Here is a 27,005-nt window from a genome sequence, read left to right on the forward strand (position 1 = left end):
CTGCAGCAAGACTCGTCCTCAACCTCTCTAGAAGAACCAGCATCTCCCCCAACCTCTGGGCCCTCTGCTGGCACCCCATCTGGCAAAGATGCCTCCTCAAGCCCCTCATGCACGCACACAAGGCCCTCCACAACGCCAGACCTGCCTACATCAACAACCACCTCACTTTCCACCAACCAGAGACTCCGCTCAGCCTCTCTTACCCAGACCACCTCCCCCGCATCTGCAGCGAATGCTACAGAGGTTGCTCATTCTCTCACCTCTCCGCCAGATCCTGGAACAACCTTCACCTGCCCACCTCCCTATCTCTTAAGGACTTCAGAAAGCAGCTCAAGTCTTGGCACTTCAACCGCCATCATCAGCCAGATGAGGCCTGTAGCACCTCCCTAGTGCCTAGACCCCCTCCCTTCCCCGGGTGACAAGCTTGCGCTACATAAGACCCCATGATTGATTGACTGATTAATAAAATCTACTTGGATTAGAAAGTGTGACATGTAAGGTGGTGATTCCCAACCTTTTGACTTCTGTGGATCCCCACTTTATCATTACTGCAACCTGTGTACCCCCACTGAATCATTACTGGCATCCAGGGACGCCTCCACTGAGTCACCAGGGAACCTAATTTGTTAATATTATTTAATTTTCTGAGCAGTTGTGGACCTTTTGAGGAGGCTTCGCAGACCCCTAAGGGTCCCTGGATCACATGTTTTAAACCAGTGATCTAAGGTACTCGTAAGCTCTATACACAGATTTTATACAAATGCGAAGCTTGCAAAGATGCTTTGGCGAGTTTCGTTATAAAATAAGGAATGAGAAATGAGGAAACAACATTCCGGTATATGTTGAAGATTGTGTTTCCATGGATTTCTCTTTTCTAATGTTGTACACAGAACAACAAATGCTCTTCAAATCAACATTTGAAGTCGGCAACTTAATTACATAGTTTCACAAAGAACTACTCCAAGGCTCGAGAATCGGAAATTTACATGCTCTAATCAGGCATCACTAAATTCAGACGCCCAAGTTATATGGTTAATAACTAACACTGGGGTAATAGCAAATGATTGCCTGTGCAACTGGTGTCAAGCTGCAGTGGAAAAAGAAAATAATGTAACTCTGGTTTGCCCTGCCATAAAAAGGTCCTAATCGTCGCTTTCTTCTCCAAATGTTTATTAGCTGTTTGTAAGTCCATTAAGGAAGCCCATGCAGTGCTGCATGTACTGAAAACTTAACAGTTTCGTTTTTCCAAGTTTAAAATGTGAAAGTGACCTAAAGCACTACAAATAGTGATTACTGTAATTGAACTTAAACATGCATGATTTGTAGGATTTGCGGAACAACTGAAGGGAAAGTGGGACAAAGACCTGAAGGGGAAGGAGCAGGCACCTCCAAGCAATGAGAAGCAAGAAAAGGAGACCAACGTAGGAGCTAACCAATGGTGAGTAAGGGTAAGTACTGGGTGGGCTCTATGTCCGTTTTCAAGGTTGTAGTTTACTATAACTTTCACTGACAGTGCATGCGCACTGTAGGCGAAACCTAAAAATGAGGAAAATGTAGCTACAATTATATAAAAAAAAAAAATGAAAAAAAAAAGTATAACAATCAGTGCCTCATAGCAATGTGCAGAAGAACTACAAAAAAGCAGCACAGTGCCCACAAAGGTTTCAGATGGGGCAGTTGGGTTAGAAGAAATGTTCAGAAGCAATAGACATAATGTGGCAGTGTTATTACAGTTCACTCAGAGGTCTGAAGATCTAGATAGTTTCAACCCCATCATTCCCAACTCAAACAGGGATGCACATTAAAAAAAATGAAACAGCTTTCTTTTAGCACCAAAACCACCTAGAAAATTCCCACTTGCACTCTCTCATCTAAGTTGTTACCACCTCACAGGGTATAGGCTTAACAATAATGACACTTCGAAGCAAAAATGATTCCGCTCAGTGTCCCTGGGAGCTCCTCCTGCTTCACTTTCATGAATACATGTCTAGACGCTTTAACAATTAAGAGACAAGGGAATATCAACGACATGCGAGTGGGATTCTGTACGAAAGAGGATAGGATGGCCTCAAGCTATTTTGTGTGTACATGTCTTACCTTTAGTTGCAGAGTCCAGATCGAGTATTGCTGTCACACTGTGGTTCCTCCATTGAACGTTTATGGGCTAGTGGCTCCAATCTTTTAAATTAAGCAGCCCAGAGGGCCCAGCTATGTACCTGAAATGGAACAATGTGTCTAAACAGGAAGAAAGCCTTTAATAGCAAATCCTCCTTTGCCTAGACCACTGGGGCAGGACCACGTGCACAAGCATTTTTGTAAGTGCATCCAGAATAGCAATTCCCTGACTCCCAAGCAGAGTAAGTATTGTCAAATTAACTATGGTAGGTGTTACATTTGTAAGTAACACCACTGCACTACTGAAAGGGAGGGAGATTCAGGCTTTGGAATGACAGCACTACAAAGTCATTTGAACACTCCAACATCAAGTACTTGTTAATCTGATAAGTCTGGGTTCAATAGTGAGGGAGCCAACAGAGAAGGCAGAGCTTTAGTTGTAAAATCGTCTCACATATGCCATAATTTGAGTGCTGTGTGTATTGTAAGCAGCAGGTCAAAATCCAAATCTATAAAGCACAGGACCGATAGGGGAGCTAAAAGAGATCTAGTGTTCCATGAGATTACTTGGACAGAGACGTGACACCATTCCCAGTGAAACACCCAAATGTCATGGTCAAATAGTGGGAGAAGTGCTGCAATGATTTTTGTCTGCAGCCCAACATCAAGAACATTGCCCAATCAAAGGCAACCTATGCTTAAACAGATTTGATAAGTATGACACTACCACTGATGAAAATGTGTCAAGAATTTTACAAGAAATTATTCAACTGGCACACACTAATTACTGGGAGAAACATTCAAGTGAATATTTAGTCAGCACTGAGCACCAGCGTGTAGTCACCATTGATGGGAACAGACCTGTGAATCCGTATAGGCCATCACTTGATCACCAATTCTATTACAGCTTGTAACGAGGTTACAATAATGTGACATTTACCTCACTCTATAAAGCTTTTACATAGTCTTAACTCAAAGGCAGTTTCTAATATCTGCCAAGGATAGGATGGTGATGACCAACATGACAAACACTGGGATTGGAGGTGTAAGAAAATTATTGTTAAAGTGACAGTAAAGATGAAACACCAGCCACTGTCTGTAAAGCCAGGTAGTGGAATTATATAAAAGTACACAGAGAAAGATGGTGGCACATTTGAGTATACTTGGGTATCTTCAGTCTCAGCCCTAGCATCAAGAGTGGTAGCTACAGCCATAGTTCTCCAAATAAAATCCCTAACTAGACAAAAAAATAAACAGTGCATAAGGGAAACAAAGAGAATAAAGGAGACAGCAATTGAGAACCAAGGCAAAAAGGACAAAGAGAAAGCAGGCATAATAAGAACAACAACAAGCAATTGCAATGCAATGGGTCTCACGTTTGCTCGAGTCAGAGCTATTAACGTAAATTTCTAACTGGATTTTTCTGGCCACATAAATTGGAAAAGGAAAGTAAAAACAGTTGACATAAGTGAGTCCATTCCAACAGTCATGAGCATGAGCGCGAAGGAGATACACAAAACAATAAACGTTCGCTTGCAGTGAAACATTTCAGCAAACGTGCAATTATCCATGTAACAGGGTCGATGGCCAAGCCGGTGACAAAAGTGCCTGAAGGAGGGACAAAAGTAAAGCCTTTACCAATGATAAAGGATTTTTTTTAAGGCAAGCCCACAAACGAGTGATAGTGATGGGCGTGCGGTGGTTAAAAGCCCACAGATACATTACAACAGGCCAGAGTGCTTGCGCACTCGACCTAAAAAGTGGTGTCGATAAGAAGAACCACTGGAAAGTCTACAGGTAGAACAGGGGACTAAAATGGAAGCATAAAAGAAAGGCTCATAGAAGAAAAGCAAGCAGAAAGGCACGAGATAAAGTAGTGATGGAGACTGCTGGGAGGAAATCAGTCCTAATATAAAAGGGCTAATGGGGGTAGAGCAGAGATCAAATGAAGAATATAACAAAAGACACTAGCGGGGTGGGTGGCAATAAGTACTAACAAAAACTGCCTGAAATTTCCTCTATTTGGTTGTGGCAGTTCAAACGGGTAGGCTCTACTGTGGCACTACACCATGAGCAAAACTGCAACAGACAGAAGCAAGCGAACAAATATTAGAAATTTCTTTTTTTTCCAATTGATCTTCCTTGGCCCTTTTCTTGCATTCTACCACAAAGCACCACTAAACCAACATGAAATTATGCTGGACCTTACTAGATATCCTAACATAAGTCTAAAAGAAGTACAAATAGGAATGAGTTTGAAACAACTGTCGAATTCAGTTATGGGTTCAGGACACTGAAGTGTCAGAGGTGGACAAATACATTGCTGACTTGCGTGAAGCATTTCATAGAGAATTTAATGAGGTTTTCTGACACACTGGGATGCCTTACTAACTATTCTCATAAGATTACACTTAGAGAAAGTGCCACTCCTGTGTGTTGCACAGCACGAGGACTGCTTTCAGCAAAGCGTTGTTCACTAAACTAAAAAACAAAACAAAAAAAAAAAAAAATTCTTATAGGAGGGAAGAATCATAGTAGAAACTTAAGCAGCTGAGTGGGTGGTGGCTAAGTGGTTAGCCTCAGTTGTTCTTGCTCGTAAAGCCTAGGGCAAAGTGAGACTGTGTAGATTTAAGAAACCTTAATAAACACGATAGCTGACAAATATCTTCTTCCCAATATCGCAGAGATGCTAACCTTACTTGATGGAGCTACAGGTCTCTCTACCCTCGATCTCAGAGCAGCATACCGACAGATTAATTTGGATCAAGACTCAATGGGGCGGACCTCATTCATTACTCCTTCACATGGTTACCTTTTGAATTAAATTCAGCTGCCTCTGTGCTTCAAAGAATCATGGAGGAAGTGTTCAGCAGGGGGAGCAGAGTTAAAATGTATGAAGATTATATTTTAGTGAATGGTTCATCGCAAAAAGAACATGGTGACAGAAATTGGTTTTAACAAAATGTAAAGAGGGAGTATTGATGTTGAGAGAAAATATATGTAAGTTTAGTTTGTCTGAGAATTAATTTTTAGGACATAAACTTACTAATCCTTACTTTAGCCTCCCTCCACTGGCTACCTATAAGACAACACCTTAATTTTAAAGCTCTATGCTTGACACATAAAGCCCTTCATAACAAAGGTTTCAAATTTCTTACGCAAAATATTTCATTTTATGTTCCAACAAGGACTTTGAGATCCTCTACTGCTCTGTTAATTCATACTGCTCGATTCAAGAAAAGCACTTAGGGACACAACTCTTTCAGTCAAAGCTTCTCACCTCTGGAACTCCCTTCCCTTAGAACTTCGACAAGAACATTTAGAACTACCTTTCTGTAATAACCTGAAGACTTTCCTATTTTCATCATAGATTCTTTAGTTTAGCTCAAAGCAGTTACTTGCCTTTAGCGTTGGGAGGCCTTCTGGTAGCCATGCGCTTTATACATTAAACCTAAACCTTAAACCTAAACCTTAAACCTAACAACTAAACTAAACGGAGGTGTCATGACCAAGGAACAATTAGTGAGAACCATAGTCAACCTCCCTGTGCCTGGGGACAGGGACAAGTTAGTTACATTTTTAGGTATGGCCGAGTACTACAATAAGTTTGTGCCGACTTTCACTAGTCGCACACATGCCATGAGATCATCATTGAAGAAAGTTGTTCAATTTTCTTGGTACAAAGCTTATGAGACACAGTATTTCAGGAAATTAAAAGTCTTGAGGGAAGCACCTTCCTTAAAAAGTTTTGACACTGTAAGACAGTTAATTTTAGTCATTGATGCCAGTGCCAACGAGTTGGGAACTATGTTGACACAAATTTAAGATGGTGTAACACAAACCATCATGTTCTTGTCCAGAACTCTAGTTGGGCCCGAACCGCGTTACTCAGTTATTGAGAAAGAAGCGTTATGCATATATTGGGCTACAAGGAATAAAAAAAATAAAAAAAAAAAAATTCTCAGGGGTAACTCCTTTGTAGTGGGGCCTGATCACACACCCTTAAAGATGTATTTACTAAGAAAAGTTTGGATGCCATTTTCTCACCGACATGTAAGCGGGTGGTGGCCCTTCAGGAGTACGATTTCAGGGTGGAATATATTCTTTGGTGAGTTAATAAAGGAGCAGACTGCTTGTCAATGCTGATACTGAGCCAAACCAATCAGGTTGAAGATAAAGTCTCAAAACACAGACAGCCTAGGAAGCTGGGATGAATGGGGTGTATGTGAGATTGCAGAGGGTGTGATCACTGAAATTGGGTGGAAAGAAGAATTAGTCAAGGATGTGGTTTTGCAGAAAGTCATTAAATTAACCCTGAAAGGCTGGCATTAAAATAAAATAGCAGGTGAGAAGGTGCACAAAATTTTGGAATGTTCGTCAAACTATCTGCAAGAAATGATTTATTTTAGAGAGGCACCAAACTGATCCCAGCTGAGAGCTTTAGAGACAATATAATTAATTCGGGTCATCAATGGATCTCAAAGTCTAAGGAACAGATTAGGCTATGCTTCTGGTGGCCTGGCATGGACATTCATGTTGAGAGAATGTTAAGAGAGTGTGTGGTTTGTTTAGACAGCGATAAAGTTTGTAAAACCAGAGTACAACCTATGGTGGTAAGACAGATGCCAAGTAGAGGATGGCAAGAAGTTGCTTTAGATATATTGGGTCCAATTTCATGCAAGAGTGGACATCGCTATGTCTTGGATCTAATAGATTTATGGGATCTACTTCACACAACATATAGAGACATGTAATGTGATTACATTTCTTAGTGATGTATTTCACTGGGAAGATTTAACTGACATGTTTTTGACTGATAATGGAGTACAACTAGTAACCAATGAAATGGAGGATTTTTTGTTTAAAAGCGGTATCAGACATATGAAGAGTTCTATCACCATGAAAAGAATGGGACGGTAGAAAGGTTTAACAGGGTGTTGAAGGTAACCATACAGATGGCAAAAGCTCAGAATATAGACTGGAAGTCTGAAATTTTAGAGCGTGAAATTGTTCAGAGGTTGCAAAACCATCCCCCTGATGTGTCCTGGATGGATGAGAAATAAAAGATGTGGGCAAGACAACAAACTCAGATACACTGAGAACAAATCAAAAAAGAAAAAAGATTTTCAAAGAAGGTAAATTATGATTTAAGACATGCAGCTTGAACTACTAAAGTTACACTAAGCGATACTGTGAGGGTGAAATACCAACAAAAGATCGGGGCTCAAAATTGTCCACTCCTCTTAAGGTAAATAAGATGTTTTGTAATGCGGTCAAATTGAGCGACAGCCGCATATAGAATTTAATTATCATAGTGGTCACTGGGTGGTAGACGGTCAGCTGTTGGATGTTCCTGGTGCACTCTCGAAATGTGATGGCACCCCGCTGCAGCGTTTTTGTGCTCTCCGTGTCCGCGCTTTGCTGCGGGAACGTTTTTTTGAAGAGCCGGATGCTCCCTCGGAGTTTCGGGCTCTGGAGGCACTCTGTAGCGCGAGATCCCCCTCCAAGTTGATAACTAAGCTGTATAATGCTGTGCAGGAGCAGGGGAGCGGCCTTGTGATATCCGCTCGGGCTGCACGGGAGAGAGATGTGGGGGAGCCTATCCCGGAAGCGATGTGGCGCAGCTGCTGTGCTCATATGAGGGCATTGTCTCCGAATTATAGACTGCGCTTGCTACACTTTAAGTTTCTGCACCGAATATATTATACGCCTAGGAAACTACACTCCATGGGACTGCTGGCGGACTCACGCTGCGCCCGGTGCGGAGCTCTGGACGCGGGCTTCCTTCACCTGGCATGGGAGTGTGCGGAAGTGTAAGTTCTGGGAGGAGATAAGACGGTCGATTGTTGAAATGACAGAGGAGGAGATACCCCTCTCTCCTAAGATAGCGCTGTTGGGATATATGGACGAGGTTCATGGCCCGCATAGACGTCTAGTAGGCCTTCTCATGCTGCTGGCTAAGCGAAGAAGAGTCGCAATGTGCTGGGGCCGGGGGAGGGCCCCCTGTAGAGCGGATTGGTTGCGAGATGCTGCTTTTTGCCATGATCAGCTGTTAGTATTCTGGGAACTCATGCCAGAGAGATCCCGCCCTAAAGATATCTGGAGCCCTTTAAATGAATACCTGGCGACGCAGACTGAGAGTGTTGTGTGAATGATGTCCCTTATCTGCGTGCCTCAATCCCCCCCGAATCATGCGAGTTTCCTTGCGGTGAGATAGCCCTGCGTGATGTGGCTGTGTCCTCCACCTGCCTGTTTTTTTTTAGAGGTTTTGCAATTGTTATCTTTTTGCAGTTCTTTCTACTCGACGTGGCTAGATTAACACCATAGGGCGTAGCTCCCCTTGCCCTTCTACGGAGTGGTGGACTGTTGCATCCCTCCGCTATGGAGGACTTTTTTCTTCCCTTTCTTTTTCCTGGAACGGATCCCTGGGTATCAGCATATAGAGAGAGATACCGGTAGAGTCACATCTGTGACACGGGATACCACAGTAGTTATATGATGTGTAATGACCCTTATATATCCTTATCCACCTGTCGAGAGATCTGCTGAATTAATGTATGTTTCTTTGATTTGTGTTTAACTGAATAAAACAATAAAAAAAAATAAAAAAATAAATAAAAAATTATGATAGTGGTCATTCCATAGGCTTAGAAAGTTCTGACATTAAGAGTTCTGAACCCGCAAGACATGAAGAACCCGCTACAAAAAGTCTGGTGTGTAAGTCGGAGGTTAAAATTAAAAAAAAAAGGTTGGACTGTCATATGTCAACAAAACTAACTTATTATGCCAAAGAAGAAGTCGAACATTTATTATTTAAAAGATTTTTCTGTTTCCCAGAAATAATCTGTTTTATAATATTGTCTGTTTTAGCTTAAGGTATTTTTGTGCTGTTAAATCTTTTTTGTTTGTTTTAATTTGAGGGAAGGTGTGTGGTGTCTAAGGCTGCTGTGATGACAGCGTAGAATGTTGTTAAATTCAGTGTTGAAGAGAATGTTTGTGAAAAGCTCAAAACCACCATTGACCTTGCAGTGGTACGGGCCGAATCCTATCCGCCTACTCTTCCTGCCACGCAACCGCCCCACCCCCCCCCCCCCCCCAAGTTCAAAAGCAAAACAACTACTATCACAGCAACTATAAACTCGAAACACTCCTAAGAAAGTATCATATTTGATTGTAGGCATTCTCTCGTCCCACAAAAACCAAAGCTGCGACTGGCAGGGATAGAGCCGGCATGCCCTTGTAGGAGCCTGGCCCTCAGTGGAGAAGTGCAAAACATTTGTTGTACTCACAGCATCAAATCTTGCAACTCACATACTCAAAGGAATAACTCTGGGCCAGTATATGAAAATACTTTGGATTTTTATGATCAAGATCATCAGAATCGGTAAATACTTTTTGAGATATGAATTTTTGAAGTTTATTAAAAATAGTCTTGTGTGTAATCTCGCATCATAGGAATCAATGGAGGATAACCTTTAAAAATATATATATACATTCACACAGTGGGTTTAACAAGTTCTTCTTTTGCACGGTGGCCGAGGTCGTCTGTGGGCACACTATGCCAGCTGGAGAAGTCCGGGCGGCTCCGGCGAGAGCAGCAGGAGAAATTCTCTGGAGCTAGTGCCGGGCCACTGCGAGGAATCACTTGGAAAAGTGCAGCACAGGTAAGTTTAAAAGGTGAATCCTGCGGTCCCCTTGGAGTATTGAGGTTGCAAAGTGTGGGGAACCCTTAAGGCAAAGGCGGCCGGGTGCAGAGCGAATCGGTGAGCCAGAAGCTGTGCGCAAGGATGACCTCGGTGCCAGGAGGTAAGTTGGTCCACGGGTCAGCTGCAGGACAACGGGGGCACTCTGGCAAGAGGTACGTTTTTTTTTTTTTTTTTTTTTAAGTCCCTTGACTGGAGCTTCCTCTTAGTCCTTTTGTAGCTCCAGGTGGGCTTTTTTCTTTGTGTCTGACGTTGGCTGACCAATACCTAGGGCATTGGAACGGTCTGGCCACTAGAGGGTGCAGTGCTACCAAACATGGCACACTGGCAGGGTTTGTCCTCGTGGTCGTCTGGGTGCAGTTTGGTCCAGCTGCAGCGTCCTGTTCTTGAGTTATTGGCTGCTTCTGTGAAGTGACCCCCAGTGGCTTGTTGATTCCTTGAGGATTTAGAGTGGTACCTCCACTCTGGAGGGAGTTCTTTGCGATTTGCTAAGCCTGGAATCTGTTCATGACCAATGGGTCATCTACTTTATGATGGCTACACCCACTAAGTGACCACTTCCTGTGGGCAGGGGTCAATGCCCTACACCTGATTAGCTATTTTCCTACCATCCAACATGGAGGAAAATTAAATTAAGGGTCCACCTCACATACAACACCCTAGGAGTGGTGCATGCCAAGGGCCATTCCTGTCCTTTGTTTGAATTTCCCACCGTTGCTTCAACCAAAAGTGGGGGTTTGCAACAGGGACGGCCATCTGCTGCTAGCAGCAGGCCGGAGGGTCGAGTTTCAAAAGCGGTAAACCCTTTGAAGCTCGCAGCCAGGGCAGTGCACATTCCTGAGGGAGGGAGTGTTGGCACCTCCACCCAGGAAGGACTTTGTTCTGCAACCCAGAGAGGAAGATCTCTTACCCCAGGTTTGTAGATTGGCTGTCTGGTGGTGGCGGGCTGGTTAGAATCAGTCAGCAACCATGCCAGGGTAGTTAGCTTTTGCAGGTGGCACCTTTAATTTGAAACCTGGGTACATTTTGTCATGAATCCAGTACTGGTACCAGTTTGGATTTTTTATTCTGAGTTGTTTAATACCAAACCACCCAGAGTCCAGCGGGCCATTGTGTTGATGTGGAACTCAGCTGTGTCCTGGTCACATGCTTCAAGGTTTCTTGCGTGCAGAGCTTTCTGTGAAAAGTGATAGCTCTCGCCCCAATCATGAATCCCTCCAATAGACGAACAGACAGAAAGGCCTTCTGGTTTACTGCCGACCAACATGAATCTAAGCAAAGCTGCAGAAGACTCGAAAGAAAGTGGCGCCAAGATCATACTCTGAACAACCACACAGCCTTCAAAAACACCATCCGCAAGACACCACCAACTCATCAGAGCCGCCAAAAGAACTGCCTTCAAAGACCGAATCAACAACGCACACAGCCACAAGGAGCTCTTCAACATTGTGAAGGAACTCTCCAACCCCAGCTCCAACGTCAAGGACATCCCTCCATCCCAAGACATCTGTGAATCCCTAGCCTCCTACTTCCACCTCATGGCTGCAGACATCCACGACAGCTTCAGCACCCAGAACCCCCCGGCAACCACCAACACCACAGATTCACCTCCAACCAACCTCCTGCTCTCCTGGCCCCAGTTAACTACACCATCAAAATCATGAACACCATCCACTCCGGCTCTCCATCTGACCCCTGCCCTCAACAAAGCAAGCTGTGTCATCGCACCCCAACTACAGAAGGTCATCAACAGCTCCTTTGAGTCTGCCACTTTCCCGGAGAGCTGGAAACATGCAGAGATCAACACCCTCCTCAAAAAACCCAGAGCAGAACCAAAGGACATCAAGAACTTCCGGCCTATCTCCCTGCTCCCCTTCCAGGCAAAAGTAATCGAGAAGGCCGCCAACAGACAACTCACCCACTTCCTAGAGGAGAACCGCACCCTGGACCCTTCCCAATCCAGATTCCACAGCAACCACAGTACCAAAACCAACCCAATCACCGCCACAACTACATCAGAACCATGCTGGACAGCGGTGAAACCGCAGCCCTTATCCTCCTGGACCTCTCAGCCGCGTTCAACACTGTCTGCCACCACACCCTACGCTCACGCCTCAGCAATGCTGGAACCTCCTTTCTCACCGGCAGAACCCAGAGAGTCCACCTCCCCCATTCCGCTCGGAGGCCACCTAAATCATCTGCAGCGTACCCCAGGGTTTGTCCCTCGCCCCACCCTTTTCAAAATCTACATGGCCCAGCTCGCTAACATCGCCCGATCCCACAACCTAGTCATTTCATACGCCGGCAACACTCAGCGGATCCTCTCCCTCACCGACTCCGCCAAGACCTACCTCCATGAAGGAATGAAGACCAACGCCGAAACGATGAAGAGCAGCTGCCTCAAACTCAATTCCAACAAGACGGAAGTCCTCATCTTCGGCTCTAACCTCTCCACATGGGATGACTCTTGGTGGCCTGCCACTCTCGAGACCGCTCCGACTCCCACCGACCATACACGCAACCTAGGATTCATCTTGGACCCCTCACTATCCCTGACCCAGCAAGTCAACACCATCTCCTCCTCCTGCTTCAACACCCTCTGCGTGCTCTGAAAGACCTACAAATGGATACCCACAGAAACCAGAAGAACAGTCACCCATGCCCTCGTAAGCAGCAAACTAAACTATGGCAATGCCCTCTATGCAGGAACCACGGCCAAACTCCAGAAGAGGCTGCAACGCATCCAGAACGCCTCCGCACACCTCATTCTGGACATCACCCGCCACTGCCACATCACAGACCACCTGAAAAACCTGCACTGGCTCCCGGTTAACAAGAGAATCACCTTCAAACGCCTCACCAATGCTCACAAAGCACTGCACAACACTGGACCAGAATACCTCAACAGACGACTCTCCTTCTACACCCAGACATCTCTGTTCCGCTGACCTCGCAGCCATCCCACTTGCCTGCAGAACAACCGGCGGTAGATCATTCTCGCACCTCGCCGCAAAAACGTGGAACACTCTTCCCACCCACCTGTGCCAGACCAAAGACCTCCTTACCTTCAGGAAACTTCTCAAGACCTGGCTGTTCGAGCAGTAGCAGCACCTTCCCCTCCCCTCCTTAGCACCTTGAGACCCTCACGGGTGAGTAGTGCGCTTTACAAATCCCTGATTGATAGCTCTGCTGGTACTGCTACCAAAGAGGATGTTCTCGGACGTACTGAAAGTAGGTGTTTTTTGTGACCAGTCAAGCAGGACCAAAAAAAAAAAAAAAACATGTTTTCCCATTAAATTTTCTAAGGAAAATTAAACAGTGATACAGAAAAAAATGGCTAAACAGAATTACTCCAAATTTGGCAGAATCCTACATCTTTACCAAGAAAGCAAGCTTTTTGTGATTTACATTAAATCAGTTCAGAAGCTTGTAAGAAATGAAGGTTCAAAATATATTCAGTAAATTAGTGTTTCAGTTTAAAATGTTGTTATAAGTGACATTTTCATCTAACTATACTAGATAGACAGCATACACACCCCAATCAAATCTAACTCTACATATATGATCTGGGGTTTCAGAAAGAAAGGGTGACAATAAAAGCTTGGCAGCCCAGGCCACTCTCACGACTTAACAGCAAGCTGTCTACGGCCCCTTACCAAAAATAAACCATATCCACTGAAAAGTACCTCATATAAATGTGATCTGTTTATCACAAGAGTACCCTCGCTACCGACAGTGATGCCTCAATGTTCTTATCCAAATGAGACACAGTTTAATAATCAAGCAAAAAGTGTAACTCCTACAAAAGGAGTCGGGAAGCATGAAATGTTGCAAATAAACAGGTAGAGGCTGGGGGAAAACTCGGAAATTAAATATGAATAAAAGGCTGACTTGTTAATTGTTTATTCCAATAAATGATCCTATAAAATTGAATGTTTAACTTAATGATTAATTTTGTTTGTGTAAAGCATAGCTCAGTGGGTTGAACACCTACAGTAGCAGTCTGCACGTAGGCAGGTCTCCAACTGTAAAAGACACTGAGTTGGCTAATAAGAAAACCCACTATTAAATTCAATGTAAATTACTACATTTGATGGGGAACGCTGGGTCTGATCTTCGAGGGCATAAAGAATGCACATTAATGCAGACGTCATTTTCGGGGATTACACAATGTCAATAAATGTATTTAACCTTTAACAAATATTGTGATTTCCAGAATCATAAAGAACAGTTAACACACCAAACATAAATAGATGAGTCTTGGGAATAGTCTTCATTTGAAAAATACTTACTAGAAACGAGATGGAAATAAATACAGGAGTGAGGTCAGTATGAGTATTCTGTGCGTTTGAGGACCCAAAAAAACAATTTATTCAAATAAGCGTGGAAGAAAAAATGTGGAGTACCTCAACTCGTGTGCAAAAATAGTAGCATACTCTGAATAGTTCAACTGTACCTTGTGGGAAAGGGCACCAGTACTACCCAACAATGAGAACATGTACTCATTACTTTGGCGAGTTCCTTGACCATGGAAGCAGGTATTCTTGTAATAAGACAGCGTGTCACTTTACACGTGTTCCACCAAGATGACAGCAGAACTTCACGGACCATTAGCCACGACTTTCACAGCGCAAGGTCATGCGGCAGTCAAGAGGCACTGCATCATGCAGGATGGGTAAACTCGGGTGCAGAGTTTCGACAACTGAGGACTCCCGAAGGGCCAGAGGATGTACCCAGTTTTTCAATCTGTTTTTCATCTGAATGTTAACCTAAACTACCGAGATACGTAACTCAACTCCACTGCATGCCTACAAAAATCGTACCGAAAGAAGAGTGAATGCCAATCAGATTCCAATCATTTCGGTATAAGGGTTTAGTATTTGGGTGCCATGGCAGCAGAAGCCCAATGGGGTCCCCTAATTGGCATTCTGTCTTTTGTCTAAGTATTGCAATTTATCAACAAGCACTGCCAAACTCAAGATGCTTACAAAAACACTATAGCGCCGACAAAGGCAAGAGAAATACTGTGGGTATAGAATTAAGTGAGGGATGATTGCATAATTCTCAGATGTGCAAATAAACTCTTCGTGCATTCCAAAGGAGGCCCAACAAATGAATACAGGAGCTGGCTGAGGAAGTGACGCTCTATAAAGAGACTCCGTACGAACAAGAATGCGGATCCTCGATCTCGTTGATTGGAGGACTAACTCCCGTGGTAGTACAAGGGCCTCTGACGTCTAGTGACACTGTAAGGGCGGTCAGCTTTTGCCTATGTATTATTGGGCTGAGGACGATGTGTTACAAATCAATGAGAATAGTCATGCCCACTGCAGGAAAGAAGTTTTCAGAAAAGCTCCAGTGTTTGTCTACTATGTTTTGCCACAGTTGGAGCACCTTTTCAACAATACCAAAGCACAACGCAGAAGAAAGTGTGGCGCTAAAGGATGTGCATAATATATTCATGGTATGCAGTATTCTAAAAAACTGGTACGAGAAAGGCGGCATTATGCACTCATATCGAGATCAATTGGTGAACTGAAAATAAGTGCTAATCCATGAAGGATTTAAAATGGTCAGTGATTTTTTGTGACAAAAAAAAAAAAAGGTAGATGAAAGACGCGAAAAGACCAATTACGTTGTTTTAGTTTGGATTCTGGCGGTACATAAAAACAAATAATTTAATTACCTATATTGAATGTATCATAGGTTACAAATTGTTGAAAGGTCCAAATTCGCTCTCGGCCACAAAGTCAACGTTTATGAACTCATAGGGGTGCTTGAAGGTTACCCACGTGACTGAAGAGACCATAATCCTACTGACTCAACGGAAGCACAAGTGTCCAAAGCAATGGGGAAGACTTACATCGGGTCCTGTTCTTTAGGGCCCAGCATGCAACATGCAGCTTGGTTGCATGAATTCACATCCAAATGACCTTCAAAGTCCTTGCTTGCAAATCAAAACAAGCACTGTTCATACTGGTCTAACCTCATGTGTGTATGTACAAATTGGATTAAAAACTGGCACTTAACTCCCACAACCACCCGCCTATTTAGACGATCACTAGGGGAAAATGTGAGGCTTGCAATGGAAACACGCAGTAAACTTGGATAATCCAGAAGCAAACCTGGTCTGTTGCGATAGTTCATAAACAGATGCCAAGTTAGACAACCGTCGGGCTGCATGCGATGTATGCAGCATTTTAGTTCGAACAATAAACCAAGACCTGAAACATTTGGAGTCCAACATTCAAGGGAGATGGCATGTTAAGCTGCCCTTCCCCCCTCCTTGGTTAGGCAACCGGCTGAAGCAAATGTGGGGCTTCAGAGTGTAGACACATACTTCCATGTTGTTGTAATAAAACGTTGCAAGGTACTTTCATGTATCGTGTGTTGGACTTTACACCCCTCAGTTAGTCCTGTCATCTCACTGCATTCGACAGGAAAATCATAATAGGTGGCCGCAGGAAACAAAGGGTTAAAATCCTAAGATCTTGACAGTACTCCATTCTCTTCGTGAGAACAAAACACTGCAGCAGAAGAATCATGATCCTGCCTCGCCACACTAACACCCTTTCTACTGTAGTATATTTCGTAGAACTGGCAACTGAGGATTGCTCTCCTCCTTTCGTTCACCCCGCAACCTCCTACAATAGGCACAACCATTCCAGATGTACGCGCCGATTTCTGGGCTTCCAGCCATCAAGTAGCATACACACCTACTGCAATGCACATTTTCAAACGGGCAGGCCCCCGAATCCGAACACGGGTGGGGCCACTTTAGACATTCACTCTTCAAACTGATAACATCCAATGCATCTAGCAGGAGAAACAATTTGTTTTCGCAGCGTAATAAAACAGTAACAGGTGTTAAGCAGCGTTATCGCTAACAAACACCGTTTACGTATTGGATGACAGGCAGTGTTAGTCACAAAAAAAAAAAAAAATAGATTGCATTCTGCAACGGTTGTCGGAAAGAGGACCACAAATTTTACTCGCTTAGCAACAACCCTTCCGTATCACTGTTCTGGGATTAGATATAAATAATCCCGGGCTACATTTGAAGGACGAGCACACAACACCTAAAACCCAGGAGGTAAAGCGATAAGGAATGCTCGGAATGCAGGGGCCATTTTCTTTCCAGAGGGACTCTAAACTTCGCTGATCTCAGTCAGAGGAAATCACATTTTCAAAGAAACCGGATGACCGCAATAGCTTACCATTTCTCTTAAGAGTCGATCACAGGCCTTCGGCCTATTGGGGGCGAGGGGTCTCACCACACGCCCCCAAGCTGTCCGCATTTGATCCCCTTCGTCCATAATGGAAAAAAGAAGCGAAGGCGGCGACAGGTAGAGTTGCCTGTAGCCGGTTTTCCGCCAAATCTTCGCCATCTTCCTTTGTCTTTCAGTTGACCCCTGTTAGGTGCCGCGAAGGGAGCCAAGCACGCAGGACGCAGTATATGCAAGGAGAGGAGCCCTGGAGCCTGCTTCCACTTTAACAGCCCAAGGCCAGCAACCTAGCCTGCCGCCCGGCACCGCCCCCGCGGCCCACTCATTGGTGCAGGCGAACGGACCCCTGGCGCCATTGGCCGCCATCAACCTCAGCCGTTCCCTTCCAAACACTTCCTGTTTGAAAGTTACCTTGAGCCGTGCGCAGGGGTCAGGGCTACGAGCTGGAAAAAGGTCGAGGCACTAGGGGAAATCTGTGTTCTAAAGCAAAATCAACGGATAAGTAGAGACGGGCTCTTACGAAATCTGTCAAAACGGTGAGCACTTAAACATGGCACACTGACATTATTACCGTTATACCCTGCTTCAGTACTCTGTTCTAAAATCTGGACCAACTACAAAGGGCGAAAAAAATCAGTACGCAATCAACATTGAGTTATAAAAGGGAAGGTACTTAAAGAGCCACCATGTACAATGCGCCTGAACAGAGCCTCCACCCTTGGCTAGAGACTGTCCGTGTTAAGCTCAACACAGCTATTATAAATTGCAACAATAAATACATTAATATCAATGCCCTTGTGATGTACACAGAAAGCTTCCTAGTGGCACAAAGGCCAATACAATTAACCAAGAACATTTCATAATTTCAACCTCACACAAAAAAACCTAAATGGATGGGGACACAAAAACAAACACACAACACGTGTTTCAGACACCGAGCACGTCCGCTCAAAACGCAGCATCATGGGGTAATTTAATCCACGTAGTGACAAGACTGCTCCATTCATTTTTTGGTCTGTTATCGCACTGAGTGATTACAAGACCAGTCCCTCAAGGCATGTGTCTATAAATCATAATGCACATTTACCTCAGTCCCAGATAGACGCGTTACAGTAAACAACATCCTTTGCATAATACACATACCAGAGACCCATTTATTCAATACATTATTTTTAAAGCATACACTACAAGTTGTAAAGTGGTATGCTCAGACTCTTATAACGAGTGTTGTTCAATGGTCAGCAAGTGTAAATATTTTAATAACTTCTGCTTAAAACCAGAAGCTGCCACTATTAGAACTTCACAAGCGCTTCCGAGTAGCATGGGAACGACTTTCAAAAGTCGACTTGTGACGATGTGCCAACAGTACCTGCTTCGTTTGAAGCAGCAGGGCAGCCTCAAATGAAGGGGTCAGTAGTCTGGTCCGTACAGCAAAGAAAGGGTTTTATTGATCACGGCATCATGCTTAGGGGTTAGAAAGGAACCGTTCCATCAATTGCTGTAGATTAAGCAGAACATCTTGAATTTGAACTAGTATCTGATTTGAGGTCAGAGCAGTTTCAGAGGTTTTATGGCGAGGAGACGGGTGGCAGAAGTATGAATCTTTTGCAGTTTAGTGACGAAATAGTTAGATAGGCCTGCATCGAAGGAGTTAGCATATTAAAGTCAGGAAGCCACTGCAGCACCAACTAAAATTCAACTAAGGCGCTTACATCCCAGAAGCAGCCATTCGTCTACAGCTATGCCCAACGTCCGCACTGCGAAAGTATGGGAAATCTCCAGTGCCCTTAGCAATTTAGAAATGGCACCAAGGGCACACAGTCAATTAACCTTTGGAACCAGCTAGAACTGCCACTAGTCAGCCAAAAGTACAATGGAGCCAGACCAACACAGAGCGATGTATAAACACATTTTATGAAAGAGGACATGTACAGAGCTCTAACAAGGGCAGGCACTGGTGCAACGATGCGGAGGCAAGATGCAGATTTGTGCAACCATACATAAAGGAATGAAGATTATCCCTGAATCTAACACTGACAATCTAAAAAGACTACACATTCTCGCTGCTTAAATCTTAGGTGTTATATCCAACTCACACCAAACTATTCACCATGGAAAGGATGAGATGGCGCCTACAAATATTAAACCCAGGACCTGCAAGTCACATACACTCGGCTGTATCTCATGTACTACCTAATGAACTAATCTAAAACACAAAGTTAAACAGCCAAATACATGAGATAAACCACAGTCAAATGTATAGGTAAACTTGAGAGGATAAAATGTATTGTATTTTCAAGTCCCACCTCAAGATAAGTTTTAGCTCTGTTGTCAAAAGAATTGTAATACTTACAAATCGGCTTTGGGCCAGCCCACTGCAATTCACTGGTTGAATTTCTTGTCAATTTCATTTGTTTACTTCTTTGTCAATAGATTTCCTTCCTGTTCTTGAGCTGCCCTTTCCCTGAAGCACAGTTTATTTACCATCCGATTGAATGGGTTTTTGTATCATTACATGGCTGAAATTCAGAAAATACTTTTTCACACACACACCCCTAATATTCAATGGGAGTGCACATTTTTTTGATCTTTCTGTAGTGTGCTTCTTAGCACTCACTTTCTATGTTGCCCTGCTCCACCAGTCCTGCTTTCCTCAATCCCACACTACCTGTGTTACTCTCCAGCTCCTCTAGGGTTGCCACTGTATTGCTTTGTTCCCGACTCCTCCACAACTCCCACTTTTATAAATTCCTATTTTTAATCTTTGTATACAACCAAATAGCTGCAATTTGCCACCAGGCTGTTTCTTTTCCAACAATATGCTTTGCCGCACTGTAGGAAATTGCCTCTCTGACACGGCTACCCCCAACTTTTTGCCTGGATCTGATGTGCTTTTGACTGCAAGTGCACTGGGTTCCTGCTAACCAGATCAACAGTGCCAGATCTCGTTATCTAAACTGTACAAATGTTGCCCCATGTGGCAAATCCTTCAGCACCCTCTGTACTTAGGGCCTGAGGTGCTAAAAAGGGTCCCTAAGGGCTGCAGCACAAATTTTGCCACCCTAAGGGATCCCTCACCAAGCACATGAAAGGCTGCCATTGCACGCCACGTCTTGGGGCAGACAAAAATGAAAACACAACAGTGCACATCCCAGTGTGCTATGCCCCCTAACACTGCATGCAATATAAGCCTACAGCAGGCCTGACAGTAGGTTGAATTCACTGACGGATCGTGTTCAGATTCCCCTTCCTCTTCTACCTACAGGGCAAAATAAAGGAATGTCTTTAATGATAAAAAAAAACACTAAGAGAGGGTTGCCCAGTCAAAGAGGCTATAGGCTACCGATATCAGGAACTATAGAAGTGAGAAGACGTATTCTATGAATCATTAGAAATCGCTCAAAAGGATACTTATGATAAAGATAATAATAGGTGATTCCGGCTAGAAGAATTATTCGGTCCTGAGGATGACCCACCAATGATTTATGTCTTGATATAGGGTCGAAACGCTGACTACATTAGATGTGGATAATGTATGAGCAACTTCAAGACACCTGGAATAAAGGGGTCTTATTGAAGTTTGCTCTTTTCCTATAGGTTGTTAACCACATTTGTATATATTGTATGTAACACATCGGCACGCATATCACTTTAATACTTTCACTGAATCGTATAACATTGGGAGCACATATTCTATAATTAAGTTTTATGATTAAAAGCGATCTCTTTTCACTAGATTAAATAAATGGTGATATAAATTAATTTGAGGTCATCATATATATATTTTTATTAGTTAAGTTCTTACCTTTCTATATTTTCCTAAATGCCATGGGAGTTTAGTCATATACTTCCCCCAGGTTGACCTAATTTGTGTTTAAATGACCCAGGTCCAAGGGTTATATGGGTTTGCCTCATTTGTTATAACAAGTATTACATGTAAGGGCATATCTGCAAGAGCAGTTATGCCTCTGGTATGTCTTTGCCAATTCTCAGACATAGTAAGTGGCCAAGGTAGCCATTTTAGATGCGTGTGCTGAACACTGGTCAATACGAGTTCCCCAGCTAGATGATAGCTTCACTGAAGATAAGGATGTTTGGTATCAAACATCTTGTTTTGATAAACCTACCCTGATTCCAGTGATCCATTTATCAATACATGCACCCAGAGGGCACCTTAGAGGTGCCCCCTGAAAACCTACCAGCCTCTGGTGTGCTTGCTGACCAGTTTCTGCCAGCCTGCCACCCCAGACAGTTCTGGCCCCCTAGGGCGAGAGCCTTCTGCTTTCAGGAGCCCCAGAGCAAAAGCATATCCGGGAAGAGGGTGTAACACCCCCTCCCACAGGGTGACTTGCTGATTAGCTTTCCTAAGGTGGCAGCCTCAAAGGGCTGCCACCTTTGAAATGCAAATATAGGGTCCCCCTCACAGGAGAGGAAGCCGACCCCCTTGGCACTATTGACAGATGGAAAAATAAGCTAGCCAAGTAGGCGTGCCCACCTTAGGCTAGTACCACCTTAAGATGGACTAAGCCGAGGTGATCAGTTTTTAGGGGTAGCCATCTTTGAGATGGCATATATAGGAATTCTGGGGCAAGGTTATGCTCGCTTCCCACATGAAGTGGTCATATAGGTGGTGTAGCGACCCCATGGGTCAGTAGCCCATTGGCTGCTAACTACACACCCCCAACATTCCTAATTTCGGTATTTAGGGGCACCCCTTGCTCCAGAGAAGCAGATCCTGACGATCTAATAAGACCAAGGACCCTGAAGAGCAGTGAAAGCAGAAGAGGAGAAAAGAAACAGCTGACCTATTACCAACTCCACTGGTTTGTCTGCATCCCCTCGTCAAAACTCTGCACCAAAGTCACCTCGTCCAGCAGCTGTCTCTCCAGAAACCTGAGTGGATTGCCTGCCTTACTAAAAGACTCAAGACCTCTCATGAACAGAGGGTATGCTCCAAAGCAAATCCCAAATAAGGGACCCTGAAGCCTCCAGAACCGGCAAAACCCGACACCAGAAGTCACCACTACACCAAACGCCTCCAACCATAGTTGAAGTGGACCACTGGTGCCAACAAGGTGCCCCAGCCCTACAGAGTCAGAGTCCATTGTTGTTTCACCCCTCCTCGACTCCCGAAGACGCCTGCAGCCCCTGGATGCAGTCCCCCCCCTCTACTGCTACCGCTCTGGTAAGAAAAACATGACACCTGAAGACACCCAGGTTGCCACTGAAACAATAGTCACCTCTGGAGTGCCACAGGGTCCTCATTAAGCCCTGTCCATTTTAACATATAGTTGGCCACTCCAATTTGTCTGATTTCATCATTTGGGATAATGACCATCTCATATGCAGATGACACCAGGTTAATACTATCGTTAGATATGACATCACTGGGATCAGAGTTAAATTTAAAAAACTGCTTGACTGCTGTTATTCAGTGGATGCACGATAACCACCTGAAAGGCAACACTAAAAAAATAAATAAACAGTGTCATGCCGTTAGTGAGGGAAAATTTCATTAAACACAACCCAATGGTGGCCAGACTCTGTCCCTGCCCCCCAGCCACTGTTGAGGTAGTCAGGAACCTGGGAATAAAATCTGATTCCCAATTGACCTTTCAGCCTCATGCCTTGACAGCTGCAGGTACATGCTTCTACTTGATAAAGTCTTTGAGGAAACCTTTTGATTTCTTGCCTTTGACAGCCAGGAATACAGTGGCCTATACACTTATTCCCTCTAGGCTGGATTATTCTAACAGCCTCTACCCTGGATGTACAAAACAAACCTTAGGAAAATTACAGGTTGTCCAGCATGGAGCAGCCAGGTTGGCCCTTAAACTACCAAGATGGTCACCGCCCTCTGCAGCTTTGAAACTCGTACACTGGCTTCCAGTTCACAAGAGGTTTCTATTTAAAATCACGCTGATGACTATTAGGGCCTTCAAAGGAACTGGACTGAAATTCTTAACATCAAAACTCACCCATTACATTACAAGCAGAACCCTCCATTCATCCTCAAATCCTTCACAGTGTTATGAACCAAGGCCTGGAACCATCTCCCCACCCAACTAAGATTTAGAAACCACATTTAGGAAACAGTAAAAAAAAAAAAAAAAAAAAAAAAAAAAGTGGATTTTTGGTGACCCCAATTCACTTTGTTACTCCCGGATTCTATAAGCCTCTAATCACGCCTGCTCTCAGGACCTAAGACCTGCTGCTATAACACCAGAATACTCCTTTTGGAGTGACAGTTTGCGCTTAAAAATTGCCCAATTATAATTACCTCTGCCCCAGTCACCCCTGAGCTGTGAAGAATAGGTGCCTACCTGTGCCTGAGCATTATAAGGCCTGAGCTGTGCTGTTGGTTCAGTCCGACTGACCTCCTGGCCTGAGCCGGCAGCCTCCCTTTGGGGTGACCGGTCGCCACTGAAACGCACCATGCACCCAACACTGTTTTGCACCATGCACCCAGCCACCACGTGACACTGGTGCTGCTTTGTCCCTTTCCCACTATTCACCTTAACTCCCGGAGATTGGTCTGGTAAGTCACTGTACTCTGCCTGTTTGCAGAACTTGTTTTTCCTCCCGTAGGAGGACATTGCAGAAATTGCACTGTGTCTACTTTTTAAAGTGGAAAGAATACCGATTTAAAAACATACTTACCTGAATGTTTTTCCCTGATGCTTACACATGTTTAAAGTTACATGCTATCTTTATAAATTGGTGTGGCTCTCCTTTAAGTTGTGTGTCTCATTTATTGAGCACAGCGTGTGCCTTGCACTCCTCTTTGTTAAGCCTAAGGTTTGACCACACAACCTCCAATTAAGAGCGCTTTGGAACTGCATAGAAAGCCCTGTCCACTCACTGGGGGAACCCCTGGACTATTTGCATAGTACTGACATAGCACATAGAGGGCCAGCTTCCTACACGCACCCTTTATTATTATTTTTTTAATTTACTGCTCCAAGAATGACGAACACCCTCCTGAAATGTTAAATTAAAATAAAGAAAATAAAAAGGGCTGCCTCAGTGTCATAACATATACGTGTGCATGCACCATCGTGCTGCAGCAACCATTTTGGGCTTTTTTTTTTTTTTGCAGATGGTATTTACCATCTGCACCTGACTATTTCCCCCATTGTTTGCTGATGCTGTTCAAGAGTGGCAAAGCCAAAAGGTCAGCCAATGCCTTTTAAACGAGACATCTTGTGGCTTCCTAAATGCTTGCTCAGGGGTCATTAATTTTTCACAGACATGAGATACTCGCAGGTGCAAAGGAGATGCTTCAGTAGAGGATGTGGTTGCTTTACTACTGCCCTTGATCATGGGTGAACACTGACTTTTTACTCTCCAACTAGAAAATACACTTTACTTTCTCAACCTTAAAAATTTGGGGTTGAGGATCGGGATGCAAGGAGACAGCCCACCTTTGGAAGACCTCAGGCAAGAATACCGACTATCTCCTGTCGAGGTATACAGATATATGCAAAATTGTCATGCACCACGACCGGTCCTGCCTAGAGACACTGATGTACCAGATGCCTCGCCCCTAGAAGACAAGACTGCTAGATGGTCTATTGCCCAGGCAAGTCACGTCCCTGACCTACAGGAAGATCCTTCATAATACACTATACACCCTGATCCAGTTGAAAGAAAGACAGGACCAAGAGATGGGAGGCTTTGAGGACGGGGACCCAGCCATACATTAAATCAGTCTTGACCCTGCTCCCCATGGGAACAGTACAGCCTGACCTGCCAGGTCAGGTCCTTTCTGGACCGGATACAGGCAAGGATCCTGGGACCAGTGGAACGATGGATTGAGATGCGGCCCGAGAGTTTGCCAGTGGTTGAGATTAATTCAAGCATTCTGTTGACCACCTCGTTTTTCAGTATGAACAGTTGAGCAGAACATTGGTCCTTTCAGTGAGGTTCTGTGGGCTCTGGTTGTACACAGACCCTTTTTGAATTATGAGGGCAGGGGAGGCAGGAATATTTTCAAGTGTGCTTTTAATACCTCCCAATAAAGTAATATAGTATGATGTTGGTGATGTTCTTCTATCTTTTAAATATATACACTACAGAGTGTGCTTCAGGCATGTCATGCTATGTCAGTCTGAGAACTTGGAATGACAAGGCAGCGACTCAGACAGATTAGCTTCCAAGGCAGCTGATGTGTTACGATTCTTTGCCACAGCTAAGAAGTAAGGGTGAAACGCTTGCTAAGGTCGACCAAAATCCAAATGCATTGTTACGCTGCTACTGAGTCCTGGACAGAGCACTGAGATACCACATTCAGGCACTGGAAAAAGCAGTGCGCACTTTGTCTCGGGCTGTATTTCCCTCATTTTAATCAGCCAATGATAATAGCACAGTAACATGGGCCGAAAACTTGTGTGCCCTGCTATTTTATTGGCTGATTGCAACTCTGGCTCTTAGAACCAGTAGAGCTGGATTAATTTGTAGAGGGGGGGGGAAATGGGTGTCTTGTCGGCAATGTTACATCACTTAAGTCAACGGATTTACAAAAAATCCAAGCAATACAAAAAAAGTATAACAAATGAGCCATGTCTATGCAGAAGAGTGGTAAGGTTGCGTTATGTAACCGGTGGTGCATTTTGTAGCACTGTCAAAGAGATTACTAAAGCGTGATGTGATGGTGCACTGTCATTGACAGACAGCATATTTCACAGTGAAACGTAATTTCCCCACTGACATGCAATTTTAGTGATATCTTCATGCACTATTAGGGGAACAAGGGACAACCAGCCACCCCGGTGCCACACAACCTACCTTACACCCAAAGAGTCTGAAACCTCCCACTCCATCTAGGGCCCATCAAACGCTCGTCTACAAGGCACGTGACCAACAATGGCTCCTCACCACAGGAGAATGCAGTCACATAATAGGCTATAGTAAAATATGTATAAGTAGTCCCTCAACTATGGGTTCTCAATTCACACAAGCATCTGTCGTCGTTACCCTTCGTCTACGTGCCCTTACTAGATCACACGGATCTGCACTGAACCTATGGTGGTCTCAATACAACCAAAGGCAGCATTTCTAACAAAAAGACAAATTCCTCAATAAACCCCAAAGCTGAAACCTGAAGGCGGACTCCCAGTAATAGTGTCTCCTCCATATCACCTTCTCCTCCGGCCCACAACATCCACTTCAGTTACTCCTTCATGGGCCCTCTACACCTCACACACCCCAACAGTAGGGTACTTCACCCAAATCCTCTCCCTCCAACTCCCCCACACTCTTTCCTCCAATGACCTCGCGCTCCCGCCTACCGCACCAATCACACGCACGGGCCGGTGTCACCTCGGCCAATCAGAACCCACCCCACCGCAAGCACCCTTTTGCAACGCCTTGCCGGCACTTACCAATGTTCCTGCTTTCTTCTTCTGCCAGAAGGTCGGTATCACCAAACCCCTTCCGTCCCCGCTGCTTCTCAGGAGTCTCAGCTAAGCACTGAACAGTGAAGAGAAAGAAACAAAATGGCGGGAGCTAATGCCCCGCCTCCTTGCTGCCTATCATCGGTCCCTCCTATGCACACAGCCCGTCCGCAGTGGGCCTACTGCGCAAGCGCACACAGTCAAACTGAACACAGTTATGGGTATAGAAAAAGGACCACTTACGAAAAGATCGAACAAAGGCTGTAGACATAGAAATAAGATTCAGTATTTCAAAATGGACGCTGAAGTAAGAGCACATGGACAAAGCGATACCCTACATATGAACGCAGACTATGCATTTTCTTAGTAATTTATGAAGAAGAGTAAACAAATTCCTAGCGTTTACGTCATTAATTTTTCTATTCTATTAAGGACAGGAAGGCGAGGGTTATGCTTCACTTTCTATGCTTTATTTTCACAGCAGCCAATCAGAAGAACAGTTTTAAACCCTACCTCATTGATTCCCAACCTTTTGACTTCCGTGGACCCCCACATTATCATTAATG

General features: G+C 44.3%; 1 protein-coding gene across 5 annotated transcripts in view; it reads right to left on the reverse strand.

Annotated features, from left to right (window-relative positions):
• The window catches only part of NFYC (nuclear transcription factor Y subunit gamma), a 132,011-nt gene extending 105,380 nt beyond the window's left edge, over window positions 1-26,631 (reverse strand). The window contains exons 1-2 of one of the 5 annotated variants that reach the window (XM_069223768.1): window positions 26,145-26,274; window positions 19,398-19,563 (exon numbers count right to left, since the gene is read on the reverse strand). In XM_069223768.1, the coding sequence (XP_069079869.1) occupies window positions 19,398-19,455 (58 nt within the window). In that variant the 5' untranslated portion in view covers window positions 19,456-19,563; window positions 26,145-26,274. Of the gene's footprint in view, window positions 1-17,035; window positions 17,432-19,397; window positions 19,564-26,144; window positions 26,291-26,427 lie in introns of those variants that run through there. The other 4 variants (XM_069223770.1, XM_069223769.1, XM_069223771.1 and 1 more) reach the window with 4 other exon arrangements.
• Window positions 26,632-27,005: the final 374 nt, after the last annotated feature.

Source organism: Pleurodeles waltl, chromosome 3_1 (assembly GCF_031143425.1).
Source record: "Pleurodeles waltl isolate 20211129_DDA chromosome 3_1, aPleWal1.hap1.20221129, whole genome shotgun sequence".
NCBI classification, from domain to species: domain Eukaryota; kingdom Metazoa; phylum Chordata; class Amphibia; order Caudata; family Salamandridae; genus Pleurodeles; species Pleurodeles waltl.